Below are 20118 nucleotides of genomic sequence, written 5' to 3'. Positions count from 1 at the left end.
GACGGAGGGGCGCTCGCTCTCTGCTGAAGATCCCAGACTCCAGAGACACGGAAAACACACGCACATCAAAGAGACTCCACTGGTGCTTTGATGTCGGACGTGGAAGATAGAATACTAAATCTGCATATTTTATACCGATATTTGTTCAGCATAAGATCATTTCGCTCAGACTTGGGAAAAAAACAAAAACATTTTGAGATTTACAAAGAAAAATGCATTTATTTATTTATATACAAGTCAAAAGTTTAGACATGCCTACTCATTAGTGCTATTTTTTATATTTTAAGAAAAGCAGTAATATTTTTGACATGGTGCAATTCTTTCTAAAAATGCTATATAAAAAAATATGAAATTATTAAATTATACATCGTGCATGCAAAATATATTAAAGTATATACAAGTTCAATGTGAAAAAAGTATATATATAATAAAATGTAATCAAATTTAATGTGTTGGTTACATATTATCTGCATACAAAATATTTATTTATATAAAAGTCAAAAGTTTAGACACGCCTACTCATGGTATATTATTGCTATTTGTTACAATTTAAGAAAAGTAGAAACGTATATAAATATGTTTGACATGGAGCAATTCATTCTAAAATGAAAAAATTTAAATGCTATATAAAAACATATTCAATTATACATCATGTGCATGCAAAATATATTAAAAGTATACAAGTTTAAAGTGAAAAAAGTATATATATAATAAAATGTAATCAAATTTAATCAAAAGTGTTAGTTGCATATTATCTGCATACAAAATATATTAAAGTAAATTGCTTGTTTTTGATCTGCATGTGTGATATATATATATATATATATATATATACACCAATATATCAATTCCAATATATATAAATACCAATATATCAATAGCAATACCAATATATATATATATACAGGGTGGGCCATTTATATGGATACACCGTAATAACATGGAAATGGTTGGTGATATTAAAGTCCTGTTTTGTGGCACATTAGTATATGTGAGGAGGCAAACTCCTCAAGATGGGTGGTGACCATGACATATACTAATGTGCCACAAACAGGAGTTTAATATCACCAACCATTCCCATGTTATTACGGTGTATCCATATAAATGGCCCACCCTGTATATATATATATATATATATATATATATATATATATATAATAGTTGTACTTGTTCTGCATGAGTGAATCATGTGTGAAAACAAAATAACAGGTTCCCTTTTACGCAAATTCAAGAGAAAAAGAAGAAACGTGATCCTGACTATTATTAGCCGACTCAGTGAGCTGAAGCAGAAATCTCATTTCACTTTTGTGTGCTGATGATAGTAACTTTTACTACCAATCTGACATGAACAGAAAACAAGCTTCTCTTTTTTTCCCCCTTCAAAGCAAAACAAATATAAAGGAGCGTGTGTTTACTGTGATTACGGCATTTAACAGATTGCAAAGTACAAAGTCTATACAAAAACTATCTATTAAAGATGAGATATTCTCCCAACTATATATATATATATATATATATATATAAATCATGCAATGACATGTTTTAAACTATGCAAATAAATAGTACTTTAAATTCACTTTTGTGTAGAATGTCTGAAATCTGAACACATCCATAGAGCTGGTCAGTAATCCCTGATCCCACTATTTAACCACTCAGCACTAAAACCACAACTAAATCCAAAGACTAGACGAGAATGTCTGGCGAAGCGTCTGAATGAAGCGCACGTGTGGATGGTTAAGTAGGTGAGGGAAGAAAAACACAAATGAGGAAAGAGCTGAAGCCTTGTGTTTCTGTCACCTGAGCCCTTCTCATTTGTCCATCTTAACATCGGCCCTTTCAGTGGCCTTCAGTAAATAAAAACTCGCACAGGAATTTCCTGTTATTCCAAATGGGGGTAATTAACATACCGAAGCTAAAATTCATGCAGCTGTTAAATTATTTTCACACTTAGATCTCAATCTTTCCAAGGCCTTCCATTTGAGTCCGGCTCGAGCTCGGACTTCATTCTTCCAGCTTGTGTTACACGGCGGATCCAGGAAAAACAGTCGTTCACAGAGCATTTGCAGAAGACAAAGGTCTGATAGACGCGTGAAAAAGAGCTCGTCCATCACTAGAGCTGGACAAACGCATTAATGATAGTTGAGCTCACTGACATGAACATGAGCAGATCTGAAGCGTAGCAGGTGCGCACACACACACACACACACACACACACACACACACCTGATCTGAAAGTCTCAATCCGTCTGAATGTTCTGGATCTGAAGGCATACGGCCTTGAACACTGCAGCTTCTTTAGTTCATATATGTGACCCTGGACCACAAAACCAGTCACATGGGTCAGTTTTTTTGAAATTGAGATTTATACATCATTATATTTGAACATCTGGAATTTGAGGGTGCAAAAAAATCGAAACATTGAGAAAATCTCCTTCAAAGTTGTTCATTTATGTTCGCGATTGTGCAGCATTCACTCACACAAATACATGTTTTATATATTTACGGCAGGAAATTTACAAAATATCTTCATGGAACATGATCTTTACTTAATATCCTAATGATTTTTGGCATAACAGAAAATTTGATCATTTTGACCCATATAATGTATTGTTGGCTATTGCCACAAATATACCCGTGCGACTCGTGACTGGTGACGTGATCCAGGGTCACATTTGTCTTTTAATTCAAGTTGCTCTTAATGTCTCCTGAATGCAATCCAGATAATGTGGATCAATGTCAAGGTCACAGGTTCTAACTGTAAACCTTAAATGCTGTATCTGACAAATGCATAAATAGGTCATATTTCACTCCAAAAAAATAAATATTTGATAAATATCTGAAATATAATTACTTCGCAATGTACAGAATATATGATAGTTCTTAATAGTCTCCTGTTTATTTTCCTTAAAATATGTGTGTGTGTGTGTGTGTGTGTGTGTGTGTGTGTGTGTGTGTGTGTGTATGATGGGTAGGTTTAGGGGTCGGGTTAGTGTGTGTGTGTGTGTGTGTGTGTGTGTGTGTGTGTGTGATGGGTAGGTTTAGGGGTCGGGTTAGTGTGTGTGTGTGTGTGTGATGTGTAGGTTTAGGGGTCATGTTAGTGTGTGTGTGTGTGTGTGTGTGTGTGTGTGATGGGTAGGTTTAGGGGTTGGGTTAGTGTGTGTGTGTGTGTGTGTGTGTGTGTGTGTGTGTGTGTGTGTGTGTGTGTGAGATGGGTAGGTTTAGGGGTCGGGCTAGTGTGTGTGTGTGTGTGTGATGTGTAGGTTTAGGGGTCATGTTAGTGTGTGTGTGTGTGTGTGTGTGTGTGTGTGATGGGTAGGTTTAGGGGTTGGGTTAGTGTGTGTGTGTGTGTGTGTGTGTGTGTGTGAGATGGGTAGGTTTAGGGGTCGGGCTAGTGTGTGTGTGTGTGTTGGTGTGTGATGTGTAGGTTTAGGGGTCGGGTTAGTGTGTGTGTGTGTGTGAGATGGGTAGGTTTAGGGGTCGGGTTAGTGTTTGTGTGTGTGTGTGTGTGTGTGTGTGTGTGTGTGTGTGTGTGTGTGTGTGTGTGTGTGTGTGTGATGGGTATGTTTAGGGGTCGGGTTAGTGTGTGTGTGTGTGTGTGTGTGTGTGTGTGATGGGTATGTTTAGGCGTCGGGTTAGTGTGTGTGTGTGTGTGTGTTATGGGTAGGTTTAGGGGTCGGGTTAGTGTGTGTGTGTGTGAGATGGGTATGTTTAGGGGTCGGGTTAGTGTGTGTGTGTGTGTGTATGTGTGTGTGTGATGGGTATGTTTAGGGGTCGGGTTAGTGTGTGTGTGTGTATGTGTGTGTGTGTGTGATGGGTAGGTTTAGGGGTCGGGTTAGTGTGTGTGTGTGTGTGTGATGGGTAGGTTTAGGGGTCGGGTTAGAATGCGTGTGTGTGTGTGTGTGTGTGTGTGTGTGTGTGTGTGTGTGTGTGTGTGTGTGCGCATAGTTAACTTATACATAAACTTATACTTATATATAAACCTTATTTATATATATATATACATATATTCTGGGAAGAAATGGCAAGAAAAAAAACCAAAACATTTCTAGTGGATCCAGATAAATATGTTTACCATTTATTAAACATGTTTAATATTTATAAAACACTGAAAAGCAGCACATTGTAAAATTGTTTTCAGCCCTTTTCTACAATAGAAACAAAACACGTAAAAACATTGAATGTCAGTAGAATCTCCAACATGACGAAAGAGAGAAAATCAAAACCATATAAACACCAAAATGTACTTCTCTATCATTCAAACAATCCACAACTGCTGATTTTAGTGTCGAGTATCACAGATGCAATAAATACATGAATACATAAGAATGAGCTCAATATACAGTATAAGGCTTCACTTCAAACTATTTCAAGAAAAGGGTTCAAACTAGATCAGCGTCGGCTGTGATTTGGTGTCGTCCGGCGGATCTGATAAAGATTTAAAGGGTTAAACGCAAATACAGCTCAACATCCTTAAAGAAAAACCATCTCGCTCTCATATAAATATAGATAAACCCAAATAAAAAAGCAGCACGGCAGATTCCTTCCTTCAAAAGTACAGAACATGCTTCATTTGATCTTCGCATAATATTAAACAGTATATGAACGTGCAATCAAGGTGAAAACTTCGACCCAGAGGGATTTGTTGGGAATGCATTAGTTACACAGGTTTATATGTAAAACACAGACATCATATATGATCTTATAGTGCAATTGTCACGGATTTAGTCATTCATCCCTCTTAGTTAAGCGAAAAATCCAATCGCGAGAGTTTCTCTGGTGGATGAAGCGGATCGTAATCAGAAGGTCAGTGAGATGTAAAGCACTTGGGATCAAATCTGCTTTGCAAAACCAAGATGGCTGATATGTATTACGATACTGATGACGTGCGTGAATAAATACCTGACGTGCACAGAGACCTCACTCATATGATCTCCTGCTAGTCCGTCAGTATTTGGTAAAGCTGTATATAATGGCCCTTCATTGGTCCAGGTGTCGAGTGTCTTCATGTTCTGGGCACTTCGGCTCGGCTGAGGGCGAGGGCCAGTTCCAGGTCTTGCTGTTCCTGCAGTTGAAGTCTCCTCATGCGCTCCGCCTCCTCTCTCTGGCTCTCGCGTTTGGCCCACTCCAGCTGCTGGCTCTCACTTCCGAACTGAACCGGGAGACAAACGGCATTACAGAAGACACGGTTCATCACACAGGAGGACGCATCACTGTAGGGCTGGGCGACATATCTCATAATATACATATAGATTGACATTTTTCAGCACTTACGGCAGTGGTCGGGAACCTATGGCTCGCGAGCCACATATGGCTCTTTGGCAAAAATCATGTGGCTCGTGAGGTCTCTCACCCTTTACCAACAAACCATCGATGAAACACATCACGATGAAACACATCAACAGAGATCGGCTCTCTGCAGAAAAAGCAGCCAATTACAATTCCCTTGTTGTAGTACAGCCTACTGAAGTTAATGAAAAGTTTATGATAATAATAATATTAAAGTTGTACCGGCAAAAGTGTGTGTTCAATGCTGTTCGCGAGTGTCACGAGTCACCACAGCAATCTACCGCTTACGTTTCTGTGGTAACCTAACAGCTCCTGCACTGGATTCAAGCAGGCGAAAACTATTTTAAAACAGCAGCGAAAATGTAGGTTTTATAAACTTAAATATATAATTTTATTGAAACGGGTGCTTTGCTGCGCAAAGAGACATTTCACCCGCTGGTAAGCCTACTTTCACTTTTGCGCAGAGACAATTGTATGTCCTAAATGTGTCATATTTTTGATAATCCGCGCAGATTTCAGTAAACGATTCTGTTTAAAGTTATTACTAACAAAACATGAATGAATGAGAAAGAAAAGAACAGGATGTGCTTTATATTGAAAATAAATGTTAAAAGCGTGATAAGTCGCGAAAGAGAACTGAATTCTTCTGAAAGCATGCTGTGCGCGCGCTCCGAGCGCAACACGGACAAGCAGCCTTTGTCTTCGGTTGCGCGCCTAAACGGCCAAATAAACACAGAAATACATCAAAATGCCAAGTCGAGTATATTCACGTAAACATAGCAGATAGTACTGTGTGCATTTACTCTTATCTCTCTCACACACACGCACACAAAACAGGATTTATGCTCATCATTTGGTTGCAACTTATTTATTGTTTGCTGAATATTTGTTTGTTTTTAGTTGTCTATGGACCTAATAATTACTACTGTTGATTTTTTTATTGAAAAAGCACATCTTTAATAATATATATATATTGAGGTATATATAAGTATAAACCACTTATCAATATATATATATATATATATATATATATATATATATATATATATATATATATATATATATATATATATATATTATTTTTATTTTTATACTGTGGCTCTTTTGGAAAAATGCATTATCCAAAAATGAAAAAAATGGCTCTTTGGTCAAAAAGGTTCCCGACCCCTGACTTACGGTCTCCATATGTTTTTTTTGTGTTTTAAAAGCGTGATTTTAAAAAGATTTTTTGCTGCAAAGTCGATTCATGTTTAATCTAACAAATTTAAAAAAATACAGTTAAAACCTCTAGGTAAAATAATCAAGATGTGTTCACAAACTTAATAATAATGCTGTGAGATCAAAAAAAGAAGAAAAAAAAATAAGTTTTTGCAGCATTTTTCTGATAATAATTGCGATAGCGATTTTAAAGGTGATTTAAAACATTTCCAGAGTTGCTGTGCTTGTTTGTATGGCTGCACAATTGCGGGAAAATGGTGTTTATATATAATTTATATATATATATATATATATATATATATATATATATATATCTCAGTTGTATTTTACATGAATTCTTTTTCAGCACTTAGATCTCCTTTTTTTGTTTTTTTAAAGCGTGATTTAAAAATGTATTTATTTTTGCTGCAAAGTCGATTCAGCCTGTTATTAACAAATAAAAAAAAATACAGTTAAAAACTTTAGGTAAAATAATCAAGATGTGTTCACAAAATAATAGTGCTGTGAGATAAAATAAATACATTTTGCAGTATTTTTCTGATAAAAATTGCGATAGTGATTCAAAAGGTGATTAAAAAAAATTCCAGAGTTGCTATATATATATATATGTATATATGTATGTATGTATGTATATATATATGAAATTGTATTTTACATGAATTCTGCAAAATTACAGTACTAATATAGTCACACTTTAGATTAGGCTCCAATTCTCACTATTAACTATAACTTTTGCCTCATAAAACTCCTAATCACTGCTTATTAGGGTAGTTGTTGAGTTTAGGTACTGGGAGGATTAAGAGATGTAGAATATGGTATTAATATGTGCTTTATAAGTAATAAACAGCCAATATATGCAATGATATGCATGCTAATAAGCAACTAGTTAAGAATTGTTAAGGATTGGAATAGTTGAGAATTGGACCCTAAACTAAAGTGTTACCATTAATATTTCAAATATTAGGATCCTTTTGGAGCCTTTTGCAATTTGCCAATAGCACTAAACCATAATCGTGATGTCATTTTCATTTTAGATTAATTGTGCAGCCCAACTTAACAGCCAAAATAAAAGTGCATCGAAATTATTATAACATTCATGATGTTGCTTGATTTTATACCGCCAGTAAAAGCATTATGAATATATAGTGACTATTCAATATATCGCCCAGTCCTCATATCAAATCACATTAAAAATCACTCATTTCAAATGTAATTTGCGCACAATTATGCATTATCCAATCCGTGATTTTATTCTTTTTAATTGGTTGAAAAGCAGCGTGACGATCATCTGTTGTGATTAAAAACGAAAAAAGAAACCAAAGCTGTGAAGCCTTTGGTTACCATCAAATGTAAGTTACCAGTGACCCGACACACAGCGAATTAAGTCAAATCCTCATGAACTTATTTTGTTTATGAGACCCATTTCAAAATAACACAGAATACATATATATTAGAGGCCCTAGAAGAATTAGGTCACTTAAATCAGACTTAAACTGTGCTTGCATTAGACTCAGAATATCAAATCAAGTGAACTACAATCAAAAGTCACTTTATAACTAAAAGTTGTCAAAATCATTTGATACAAAAAGTGAATTGACATTTATTTGAGTGTAAAAAAGCACAAATAATACATCTAATGCAATGGCATTCAGACATTTTAAGTGCAATATTAAAATATTTAAGTGCATAATGTCTAAATACTTTATGAAGGTGCTTTATATAAGAAAACAAAGTCTATACTTCTGTGTTTAAATGCCTTACACGAACTGAACCATTTCTTCGGTCTTGTCTGGTCTTTTCTCACTGCGGTTGGTCAACTGGTCTTACATTTGCTGCTGATTGTTTTTTAGGGTTTCAATGCATGGTCTGATTTCTCAGGGTGATTTGTGAAGGGATTTGTGTGCACGCAGGGTGGAGTAGGTGTTTCATGGTTGACACAAACACATGCAGAGCGCTCAGATGTGGTCAGCAGACCTGCGTTTCACCTTACCTTCATGTTTTCAGTGCCTGGGAGAAAGACAAATTACACCACAGCTCTAAACAAGCATGGCAAACACAACACAAAGCCTCATGCAACATGCAAAACTGCATCTGCACTGCATGGCACAGTACACACACACACACACACACACACACACACACAGCATCACAAGACAGCTTGCAGAGCAAAGATGTGGTTTCAGGTCAGTTGAGCCACTTGTGGCATCATGACCTGGATTTGTGCATGACCTGGATTTGACCTGGACTATTATGCTTTTTCGGATATTATCTTTCATGCAGTGTGTAATAAAGCTGTTTGTGAATGTAAAATGTCTGCAAAGTTTTAAAGATCAAAGTAAAGCTATTGTCTCCTAAAAGAAAGAATTGATTTTGAACTGATGAACGGAGTCGTCAGCACTCCTGTTACACACCTAATTAATGTAACAAATTAGCATAATTCCAGACTATGATCTTCATGCCGGCTTTGCCCCGCCCTCAAACACTGTAGATGTAACTGAGACTGGAAGAGTTTGGTTCATGTTGTTGACATGTCAGGAAAATGCTGTTTTCATCGCTGTGAATCCACTTTGATGCGCTTCTAGCGGATGAGGACTCGCGTTGGACTTGATTCAGTAAAAGCGACGCCATCGTTACTGTTCGTATCACTGTGTATGAAGAGCTGAATTCAGATATGCTAATAGCAAGGGTGTAGATTTGGTTTGAACATTGGGGGGGTTGAAGTTTGGGTCTGCATATTTTTCATGTGATCATGGTATAAATATTGGGGGGGTTGTAATGCATAGATTTAAATATTGGGGGGGTTATCTCCCCCCCAACCCCCCCACAAATTACGCCCCTGGCTAATAGGCGTTTGGTTTCTGACACGCGCTGTAAGCGGTCGACCAATCACAGCAGACTGGGCCATCTGACCAATCAGAGCAGAGTAGGCCAATCACAGCAGACTGGGCCATCTGACCAATCAGAGCAGAGTAGGCCAATCACAGCAGACTGGGCCATCTGATCAATCAGAGCAGAGTAGACCAATCACAGCAGACTGGGCCATCTGACCAATCAGAGCAGAGTAGACCAATCACAGCAGACTGGGCCATGTGACATATCAGAACAGAGTAGGTCAATCACAGCAGACTGGGCCATCTGACCAATCAGAGCAGAGTAGACCAATCACAGCAGACTGGGCCATCTGACCAATCAGAACAGAGTAGGTCAATCACAGCAGACTGGGCCATCTGACCAATCAGAGCAGAGTAGACTCACCGAAAGGAGGGGTTTAGAGAGACTATCTTCGAACAAACCATTTTTTATATGTTTTAGAAATGAGGTGATGAGCAATGTATATTATGAGATAATTAAAGTGTTTTTTGACCTTTGATGCATGTAGTAATGTAGGAGACTCCAAAACAAAGTTATGAACATTTAAAATATCATAATTAAAATTCATTTTTCCCAACTGTTTAATCCTGATTTTGTCTATGAGTTTGTATGAAATAAATGTGGCAGTGATACTTGTGCAATTATTTTTAATTGTGACAAATATTCTTAACTCCATTGAAACTGATTTTAAATCGTCATTTAAAAAGCATATAAAAAATTTGCAAACTGAACGTAAAGTAACTGTGACACTGTGGTGAAACCAGCTGGCACTGCATGTCGGAAAACAGGAAGTGTTTTGGTAAACGCTTCTCACTTTTCTAGACCTCAGTGTCATTCTGAGGTCATATTATCATGAAGCTTTTGTAAGGTCACTTATACACATAGTGTACTTCAGGAATATGAAAGGGCATTTAAAACCATCAAAAACATTATTTTTATCCGAGATTTTGGTGTCAAACATGCTAAAGTAGTTTTCATATATAGGTTTCTGAATCATTGAGTTGAAGAAAATAAGTTGTTGCAGAAACCAGTGAAAAGCTAAAAAGTTTAAGAAAAATCTACACATCATTAAAACAAAAAATATATTTTTTAAAGAAAAATGTAATATAACTTATAACAGAACGTCTTATTTTTAGAGAATACATCTGGAATTAAATTTATTTTTATGCCATATTAGCAATTTTTGTTAAGGTTAGTGAGGTTTATATTATCTTTAGCCTTGTTATGGATGAATATGATGTTGAATATGATGTCTGACTTGTGTATGATGTATGATTATGAAGGATGCTTGTAAAAACATTAAACACCTTATGTTCCCATCAAACTAAATTAGTGACTACAAATATAAATTGTATGGAAATTATAAAAAATGTATCTCCTGAAACCAGGAATTACATCGTTGGTCTCATAATTTTAATGGAAATATGCAAGTAAAATTGTTTTCTTCCACTATTTGTCACAAAAAAACAAACATATTTTGGTGAACTAATGTTAAAAAGTCTGAGGGTCATAATTAATATTAGCAGATTTGAAGAATGACCCGTGTGTGTTCATGAGTCCAGTACACTTGAAATCAAAGGTTTGGATGAAAACAAACTGGTTTAAAACCTTCAACACCAGGTTTGTTCCACTACAGCACTTCCTCTTGTTGTTCCTGTTCAGCTGCATCATCAGTGCGCAGCAAAAAACTAGAGTAGCCTAAAATAGAGATCAGTATTTGGTTTTAATGTCATTTCAAACATATTTTAAAAAGATGATTAATATCCAGTAATATTATCGACTTGAGTGCATTGACCACATCTGATGAGAACAAAACTAAACTTGAGCTGGATAATGTCATTTAGAGCGTCACGATTCTGGATAAATTAAAAAAATCACAATGTTTTTGTTTTTAAATAGAGATCAGGATTCTCCCACGATTCTGAATAGACAAAACAACTTTTAATTTACTAGAGATTCTGACTAAATATTAATTGCTGCAGTCCATTTAAAACATAATATTTAATTCATTTGAACTGAATGAATGAATGACTCACTTATAAAGACTTCACTTGTTTCATTACTGGATGAATCAGTGTTTTTGAACAAATCTCTTGAATGAATGATTCAAAGACTCACTCATAAAGACTTCACTTGTTTCATTACTGGATGAATCAGTGTTTTTGAACAAATCTCTTGAATGAATGATTCAATGACTCACTCATAAAGACTTCACTTGTTTCATTACTGGATGAATCAATGTTTTTGAACAAATATCTTGAAAAAATGATTCAATGACTCACTTATAAAGACTTCACTTGTTTCATTACTGGACGAATCAGTGTTTTTGAACAAATCTCTTGAATGAATGATTCAATGACTCACTTATAAAGACTTCACTTGTTTCATTACTGGACGAATCAGTGTTTTTGAACAAATCTCTTGAATTAATGATTCAATGACTCACTTATAAAGACTTCACTTGTTTCATTACTGGACGAATCAGTGTTTTTGAACAAATCTCTTGAATGAATGATTCAATGACTCACTTATAAAAACTTCACTTGTTTCATTACTGGACGAATCAGTGTTTTTGAACAAATCTCTTGAATGAATGATTCAAAGACTCACTCATAAAGACTTCACTTGTTTCATTACTGGACGAATCAGTGTTTTTGAACAAATCTCTTGAATGAATGATTCAATGACTCACTCATAAAGACTTCACTTGTTTCATTACTGGATGAATCAATGTTTTTGAACAAATATCTTGAAAAAATGATTCAATGACTCACTTATAAAGACTTCACTTGTTTCATTACTGGACGAATCAGTGTTTTTGAACAAATCTCTTGAATGAATGATTCAATGACTCACTTATAAAGACTTCACTTGTTTCATTACTGGACGAATCAGTGTTTTTGAACAAATCTCTTGAATGAATGATTCAATGACTCACTTATAAAGACTTCACTTGTTTCATTACTGGACGAATCAGTGTTTTTGAACAAATCTCTTGAATTAATGATTCAATGACTCACTTATAAAGACTTCACTTGTTTCATTACTGGACGAATCAGTGTTTTTGAACAAATCTCTTGAATGAATGATTCAATGACTCACTTATAAAAACTTCACTTGTTTCATTACTGGACGAATCAGTGTTTTTGAACAAATCTCTTGAATTAATGATTCAATGACTCAATTATAAAGACTTCACTTGTTTCATTACTGGACGAATCAGTGTTTTTGAACAAATCTCTTGAATTAATGATTCAATGACTCACTCATAAAGACTTCACTTGTTTCATTACTGGATGAATCAGTGTTTTTGAACAAATCTCTTGAATGAATGATTCAATGACTCACTTATAAAGACTTCACTTGTTTCATTACTGGCTGAATCCGTGTTTTTGAACAAATCTCTTGAATGAATGATTCAATGACTCACTTATAAAGACTTGACTTGTTTCATTACTGGATGAATCAATGTTTTTGAACAAATCTCTTGAATTAATGATTCAATGATTTACTTATAAAGACTTCACTTGTTTCATTACTGGCTGAATCCGTGTTTTTGAACAAATCTCTTGAATTAATGATTCAATGACTCAATTATAAAGACTTCACTTGTTTCATTACTGGATGAATCAGTGTTTTTGAACAAATCTCTTGAATTAATGATTCAACGACTCACCCATAAAGACTTCACTTGTTTTATTACTGGATGAATCAGTGTTTTTGAACAAATCTCTTGAATTAATGATTCAACGACTCACTCATAAAGACTTCACTTGTTTCATTACTGGATGAATCAGTGTTTTTGAACAAATCTCTTGAATTAATGATTCAATGACTCACTCATAATTTCAGCTGAATTAAACTTTTTTCATAATTGACAAACTTTGCAACATAGATGCTATTATTGAGTTGAACTAAATTGGACTGAATAATGACACTAGTCTTCTGTAGAGTTCCTTTATAGCTGAAATTGAATTTGCTTCATAATTGATGAATTTAGCATAATCAAGTTATTTTCCTGTTTATTACTGTGAAGTGCATTTTAAACAAAGTTTCAAGCTGTTTAAAGCACTATATAAATTAAATGCACCATAAAAGTGTCTTTGCGAAGTATTCTGCAGACATTAAAGTTGTATGTATGGATTATTTTTTTTGGTACGAACGAATACCTTTTGTGTTCCACAGAATAAAGAAAGTCATACAACATGAGGGTGAATGAATATCAAAATTATTTATAATTCGAGGCATGATTTTGGCATTAGCGTGATGCAGACGGGCAAAACAGCAGCGGGGGAAGTTGCAAAGCAGCAGTTGCAAATATCGGCATGAAGCGGATGCAAGTACAACTACAAGCTGAACAGCAATGGGGTGCTAAAACGATGACAGCAGACAGAGAAACTAGCTAGATGGAGACGATTTAGACGGCATGATGCGGGACTTACAGCTCTAAAGTCTGTTAACCCTGTGGACGGGTTAACAGCAGACCGTAACGAAGAGGACGAGGGCACGGGTCCTCTGTCCATGTGTGTCTTTCGAACAGCTGGAGCACCAAACCCTTGACTATGAACCACTGAACCGCTATTCGTGACGGCCAAATTCTTCCCTGAAATAGTGTCAAAGAAAACAAAGATGACTCCCAAAACACCAACAGAACAGTTGAGGTACAGGATAGATCTGAAGAAAAATGACAAGAAATATTATTGAAAGTCCTGTAGAATTAGAGCTGCACAATTCTGGTTAAATTGAGAATCACATTTTTTTTTTGGTTTCAAACTGAATCACGATTCTGATCAGACAAATAAACAAAATAATGTAATTTACTAGAGGTTCGGACAATATGTTAATAGCTGCAGTCTATTTAAAACATTGAATTAATCTGAATGAATTATTTGAGTGAATGATTCAACGACTCTCTAATAAATACTTGTTTTATTACTGAATGAATCAGCATTTTTGAGCGAATCTCTTGAATGAATGATTCAATGACAAATGCATTTTTTAACAGTCACTTGTCGCCACCTACTGGTGTAACTATGTAATTGATATAATATTTATTTGAAGCACAGTTACTTTCAAAAGGTGATTTACTCCATTTTGATCGCTTCCGTAGACATCAGTGTTTATATCCGAACTCTAAAATTTTAGTTCAGTACTTCTGTGATCATATGGAAATTTGTAACGCGGAAATAACGAAACTGTGTGGTTACAAAGACGGCAGATTTGAATGTTGCGGTGTGATTTTGTCAAAGGTTTAATAGACAGGAGAATCGTTGTCATTTAGAAAATTAGATCACGAAGGTGTTTGAATCGAGATCGCGATATTTTAACGATTAATCGTGCAGCTCTATGTAGAATTGAGTCAAAAGCAGCTGAACTTTAGTTTTCTGATTACTTATTCAAGCAATGATTTGATCAAGCATTTATCAACATTTAATGTAATATAAGCACTAATAAGAGCGATGATTGGCAATTCATATGCAGTTGCTTTAATAAATTCCAGTTGCTTTCGTCCCGATTGTGCAATGATTCTGGATGAATAAAACCTTCACAAACTGATTAAAAGGCTCAGGATGCAGGATACCCTTGATATGTGAGAAAAAGTGACAGCAATCAAGAAACAGGAGAAAGCAAAATGTAAAAGTCAGTTTGAAAACAGTCAGGTGTGTGATTTACTTTCACATGAATTCAGCAGCTCCATTAGGCTCAAGCTAATATACATTAAAAACACCCAGTGGTGAAAATAAATGCGCTTTAAGACAAACCATGTGTAAATTCAGAAGTCGACACCATTGCTGAGGATTTCCTCCTTAAAACTGCAGTGAACCAAAGACAGTCTCAAAAACACGCTTTGAAATCGCTGGTGTTTCTGACGTCACAAACTACCTTGTAACCAATCAGATCAACGTGTGATTGTCAACCAGTGGATCTCTGAGCTGAGTGAGTGAGTGGAGGCGGGGCTCATTTGCATATTCATAAAACCAAGTATACTAAATAAGGCAAGGGTGTCGAGTTACATTCAAGATATTTTAAAGCATGAAGAATTTTTTTTTACAAGGAAAAAACGATTAAATGTGTAATTTTGGTGATCAAAGATGAGTTTCAAGGAATACAATTATTGACGACAGGGGGACTTTAAATGTTTGTCTACATTCTAACATATGCACAAATCCAAATAAAAAGTAAAATAAAAGTACATTACCCATGACATTAATTAATTTTGGTATAGCATAAAATGTAAATTTATAATCAATATTTTTCAGTGAGCTCATTGCAAAATGAGGCATCTTAAGTCAAAAAGTATATTTCAGTTTTTTCGTGTACACGAGGGTCCATGTGATGCAAATGTATGTGCGTCGCACGATTTTTGTAACTGTCATGAGATAGCCTCAACTTTAGTTTAAAAGAATACAAAGACATTTTTGTCGGAAATAACTTCCGGAGAAAAATAGCCCAGACACTGGACAAAGACAAAGACAAAACTTTCTAAAGTGCATGTGTCGACCGCCTGCATTCGCACACACTATCAAAACAAGTAAACTTTGAAATACGCTAGCGTATGCGTAAATAAACGAAGTATCCTTTGGGCCTTAGAAGTCGTTATAAAACTCAAGCCTATCTTTCGGAGCAGACAACTAATTTTCTTTGTTTAAATGAGTGCTTTAGCTCCATAGAGGCCTGTGAGTCCTGCAGTGACTTTTACATCCTGAGTGTAATCGAATAGATGTTAAAGGTCCAAATTCACTAGCGGTGCACCACTGCCAAGGTTTCATTTCTTCAAACTATGAGCAATATTTGCAAACCATTAAAAATAGCCAACAGCAACCATAACCCACTACAATAACATACAAGATTTATGTGAGTTGCAGAAGTGTGCAAAGTGGTAGAAATGTGATTGAAGGGGAATCTCACGAGACCTGTCAAGAGCAAGAAGCAAAAGAAAGAAAATATATATATATATATGCAATTAAAGTAATTACTGCAATTATGCATGTATAATGTTTGTGAGTAAACATTATACACTGATTGTTTAGTTAAAAAAACATGGATCTAATGATAATCAAAATTAAGATATATATATATTAACATTGTGACATTATGACAATTAAATGCATTTTATATTGTTTTATATTATTATTTATATAGTTTATATTGTTAAATAAAACATTGTATTACTTAAATAAGACTCTAAAGATAATATATATGAATATATATGGCCATTATTTAATTTTACATTGTGACATTATGGCAATTAAATGCATTTTATATTGTATTATATACATTTAAAAATGTAAAGTACTTGTATGTTTTATGTCAATTTAAACTTTTTAAGAATAATGGTATTACAGTATTTGTAAGGGTGGAAATAATATATTACAGTAATGATGATCATTGCGAATAATGACCAGAAACAAAAAAGTTATATGTCAATAATAAAACAATGAGAGTTTAGGGGGGGAAATGTATTTAATAGCTTAAATGTCTTCATGGCCCTAAAATGATTTGACTTTGAAATATGAGTCAGGCATATTTTACCTGAATAAACAAGAAAAAAACAATAAAGAACATTGTAAATGGTTTATAAAGGAATGACTGTAACATTTACATACAAAAGCTCTAAATCTGCACTATTAATATTCTGAAAGTGTTCAATAGGATCATTCAAAGTGAAAATGCAAAAAAAGTCTGAACTGAGAAGCTATAAAGAGTCATATAGCATAGAAATGTTCTGTATTTGGGTGTGAGAACCTGGCATGAACATATTTAGCCAATCGTGGGAACATTGGTGCTCAGTTTAAGGGTGTGAACCGCGAACTTTAGAGGAACTCACTTCTCTACATCTCTCACACCACTACACAGGCTTCTTGTGCCATGGAGAGGAAGAGCTTTTTTCTTTCTTAACTCAGAGATAGTAGTGAAACTACCAGCGCCCCACCCTTGCCCTTTCTGTGCCTGTTATAGTAATAAACACACCACAGACAACACTAAACAATCCTTTGCATCAAACAAAAGAGAGAATTGGTGGTGTAAACACCTCGCTCTAAAGGTTATGCATCGGAATATTCCTTACTTAAGAGTGTAAACGTGTGTTGGTGTTAGAGGTGACTTCAGTGAGATTATGAGAGACTCCATGTTCAAAACAAACAAAAACATTACTAGTGTATATGTAACCGCTATAATCGCCCAGCTCTTTATTAAAATGATATCTAACTTTATCTGCATACATTCAGTACTACCACATAAAGTGATCTCTGATACTATCAGAGCAGTATCTCTCAGCTTTTGACTTCACTTTTAGTAATGCAAGCTCGATTTCACTCTCAGCTGCATTCCGATTCAGAAATGTGTGCAATTCATATTTTCATTGCATAATTTTATTGGGATTCTTGGCCAGAATGCACTATAAAGTGACCAGATTTCATGCGAAATGCTGGTTAAATTATGTTATTTTGCCCTTGAGCACTTGTGTACTTTAAATCACTTAAAACAGAAAACATCTGCAAAAATTATTCATCTCAAAAGACTTTTTTTTTTTGCACGATGCATAAAATATACACAAAAACACTTTATAATAAGGTACCATAAGTTACTATTAGTTAATGCTTCATAACCTAACATTAACTAACTAACATTATATATCAAAGAGCAATACACTTGTTATCTTTGGTTAGTAAAAAACACACCTGTGAGTGTGTGAGTTAGTTCATGTCAGCTTAGTCCATTAAATAATATTAACAGATGCAACTTTTGATTTTAATAATGTTGAAATTGATTAATAAATGCTTTAGAAGTATTTTTAATTACTAGTTTATGTTAATGTAGATAACTAATGTTATGAAATCTAATTCCAAAAGTGTTACTGAAGTGTTACCATTTGAAGAATCTTGGAACTTGTAGGATGAATTGCTTTGTTTTATTGTTGATGTGCTTTGGATAAAAGCGTCTGCTAAATGGATAAAATGTATCCCCCACCCACCCACTACACATTTAGTCATGGTAGAGGCCAGGTAACCACTACACCACTGCTTACGCTGCAGGAAACAGTGATTTACAGCGAGGACAGACTTTGATGACGCGATTCCTAGAGCGATGCATGAAGGCGAACGGATGATTTGATGATTCGACATGTAGATGAAAATGAAAATGCACATTCCGAACTTAAATGTTCGTAATTCAAGAATGCTTTGAAATATAGACGTAAGATTGGCCTTGTTTTAAAGAAGACAGAGTATTGGCAGAGTATTGTAGAAGTGTAATAAATTAAGGAAGTGAAACAGAAAAAAAAGTTATAGAAGTTTGAGTTTATGAAAATGTACTATGCAAAAATTTTATTATTCATATTTTATATATGAAACATTTTGGACTCTAAAAAAATCTGAACAGGTTGTGTTTTAAATTTTAGGTTGATATCTCAAAAAATGAGCTTTCAGTGAGATTTTGTTTGGCCGCAGTACCAAACGTTTTCACTAGGAGACAACTAGACACCATTACTGCCCTTATGAGGGCGCCTCCATTTCCATATGTGGTTTGAGTGATCTGAACCATTATTTCCACAATTTACATACAATTTATGAAATAGACATCCTATTCAGAAGTAGTATGACAGGTTTTGATATGAATTCAACCTCTAATAAACACATAAAAGAACATGTATGTGCGTTATAGCTCGCTGCCACATTACAAATGGTGAATCTATTAATATTTTTTTAGATGTAAAAAATTTTCAGACCTTTAAAAAAAAAAAAAAAAAAAAAAAAAAAAACTGAATTGATGTTATCTTTTGAACTCTTGGCATGAAAACAAACTGAGGTTTCTACCATTCTTTCATGATTTTTCACGTTCATCGCTATTTCAAAATAAAGGTCTGAACACGGCTTAGGAGTGTGAAAATATTCTTGTTGCAAATTGATAAATTACGGCTCCTCTGTAATTTATTTTAAAAATTAGTCACCAAATATGAAAACTAGAGATTGTAAGCTTTCAAATGATATATAGTTTGTCAAGATTACTGTTTTGAATATGTATTGGCTGTGAGCCAGTGACACTTAAGAGTTTAAAAGGACTACACACACACACACACTCTCATGTGAACATATGTACGTGTGAAAACAGACTTTCTCACGGACGCACACACAAACACTCTCTTCTGGGAAACACTCTCATCATATGCTCTATTATCAGTGTACATGTGTCATTGTTTACTCACCCTTCTGTCTTTGTAATCCTGTGTATTATTACACTACTGTTCAAAAGTTTGTGGTCGGTAAGATATTTTTAAATGTTTTTGAAAGTGTCTTATGCTCACCAAGGCTGCATTTATTTGATTAAAAACACAGTAAAACAAACAAACAAACTCACAACAAACTCACTCACCCACTCATACACACTCACTCACCCACTCACCCACTCACTCACTCACTCACTCACTCACTCACACACTCACTCACTCACACACTCACACACTCACACACTCACACACTCACACTCACCCACACACTCTCACTTACCCACACACTCTCACTCACCTAGGGCCCTATAAAATCCGTTTTATTTTTTCCCAAATTCCGTTTTTTTTTCCGTTTTAATTTTTGGGAATTCATTTTTTTCCGTTTTAATTTTTGGGAATTCAGTTTTTTTTTTACCCTTTACTGTAATTTTAGTCGTAAAAAGAGTGTTTTTAATGTTAATGATTAAAATGTACACAAATAAAATAGGAATGACCCTAAATTTATTGAGGTAACAAAC

At 34.8% G+C, this 20118-nt stretch overlaps 1 protein-coding gene across 2 annotated transcripts in view; it reads right to left on the bottom strand.

Moving 5' to 3' along the window:
* Positions 1-4045: 4045 nt before the first annotated feature.
* Positions 4046-20118, bottom strand: part of eps15l1b (epidermal growth factor receptor pathway substrate 15-like 1b) — a 56419-nt gene continuing 40346 nt past the window's right edge. Inside the window, exons 23-24 of one of the 2 annotated variants that reach the window (XM_081374895.1) lie at positions 13818-13978; positions 4046-5149 (exon numbers count right to left, since the gene is read on the bottom strand). In XM_081374895.1, coding sequence (XP_081231021.1) covers positions 5003-5149; positions 13818-13978 — 308 coding nt within the window. In that variant the 3' untranslated portion in view covers positions 4046-5002. The remainder of the gene's footprint in view (positions 5150-13817; positions 13979-20118) is intronic. The other variant, XM_081374896.1, reaches the window with a different exon arrangement.

This window comes from Scardinius erythrophthalmus (genome assembly GCF_964197995.2).
Source record: "Scardinius erythrophthalmus genome assembly, chromosome: 9".
Lineage (NCBI taxonomy): Eukaryota > Metazoa > Chordata > Actinopteri > Cypriniformes > Leuciscidae > Scardinius > Scardinius erythrophthalmus.
This window is presented reverse-complemented; position numbering and strand designations above follow the sequence as displayed.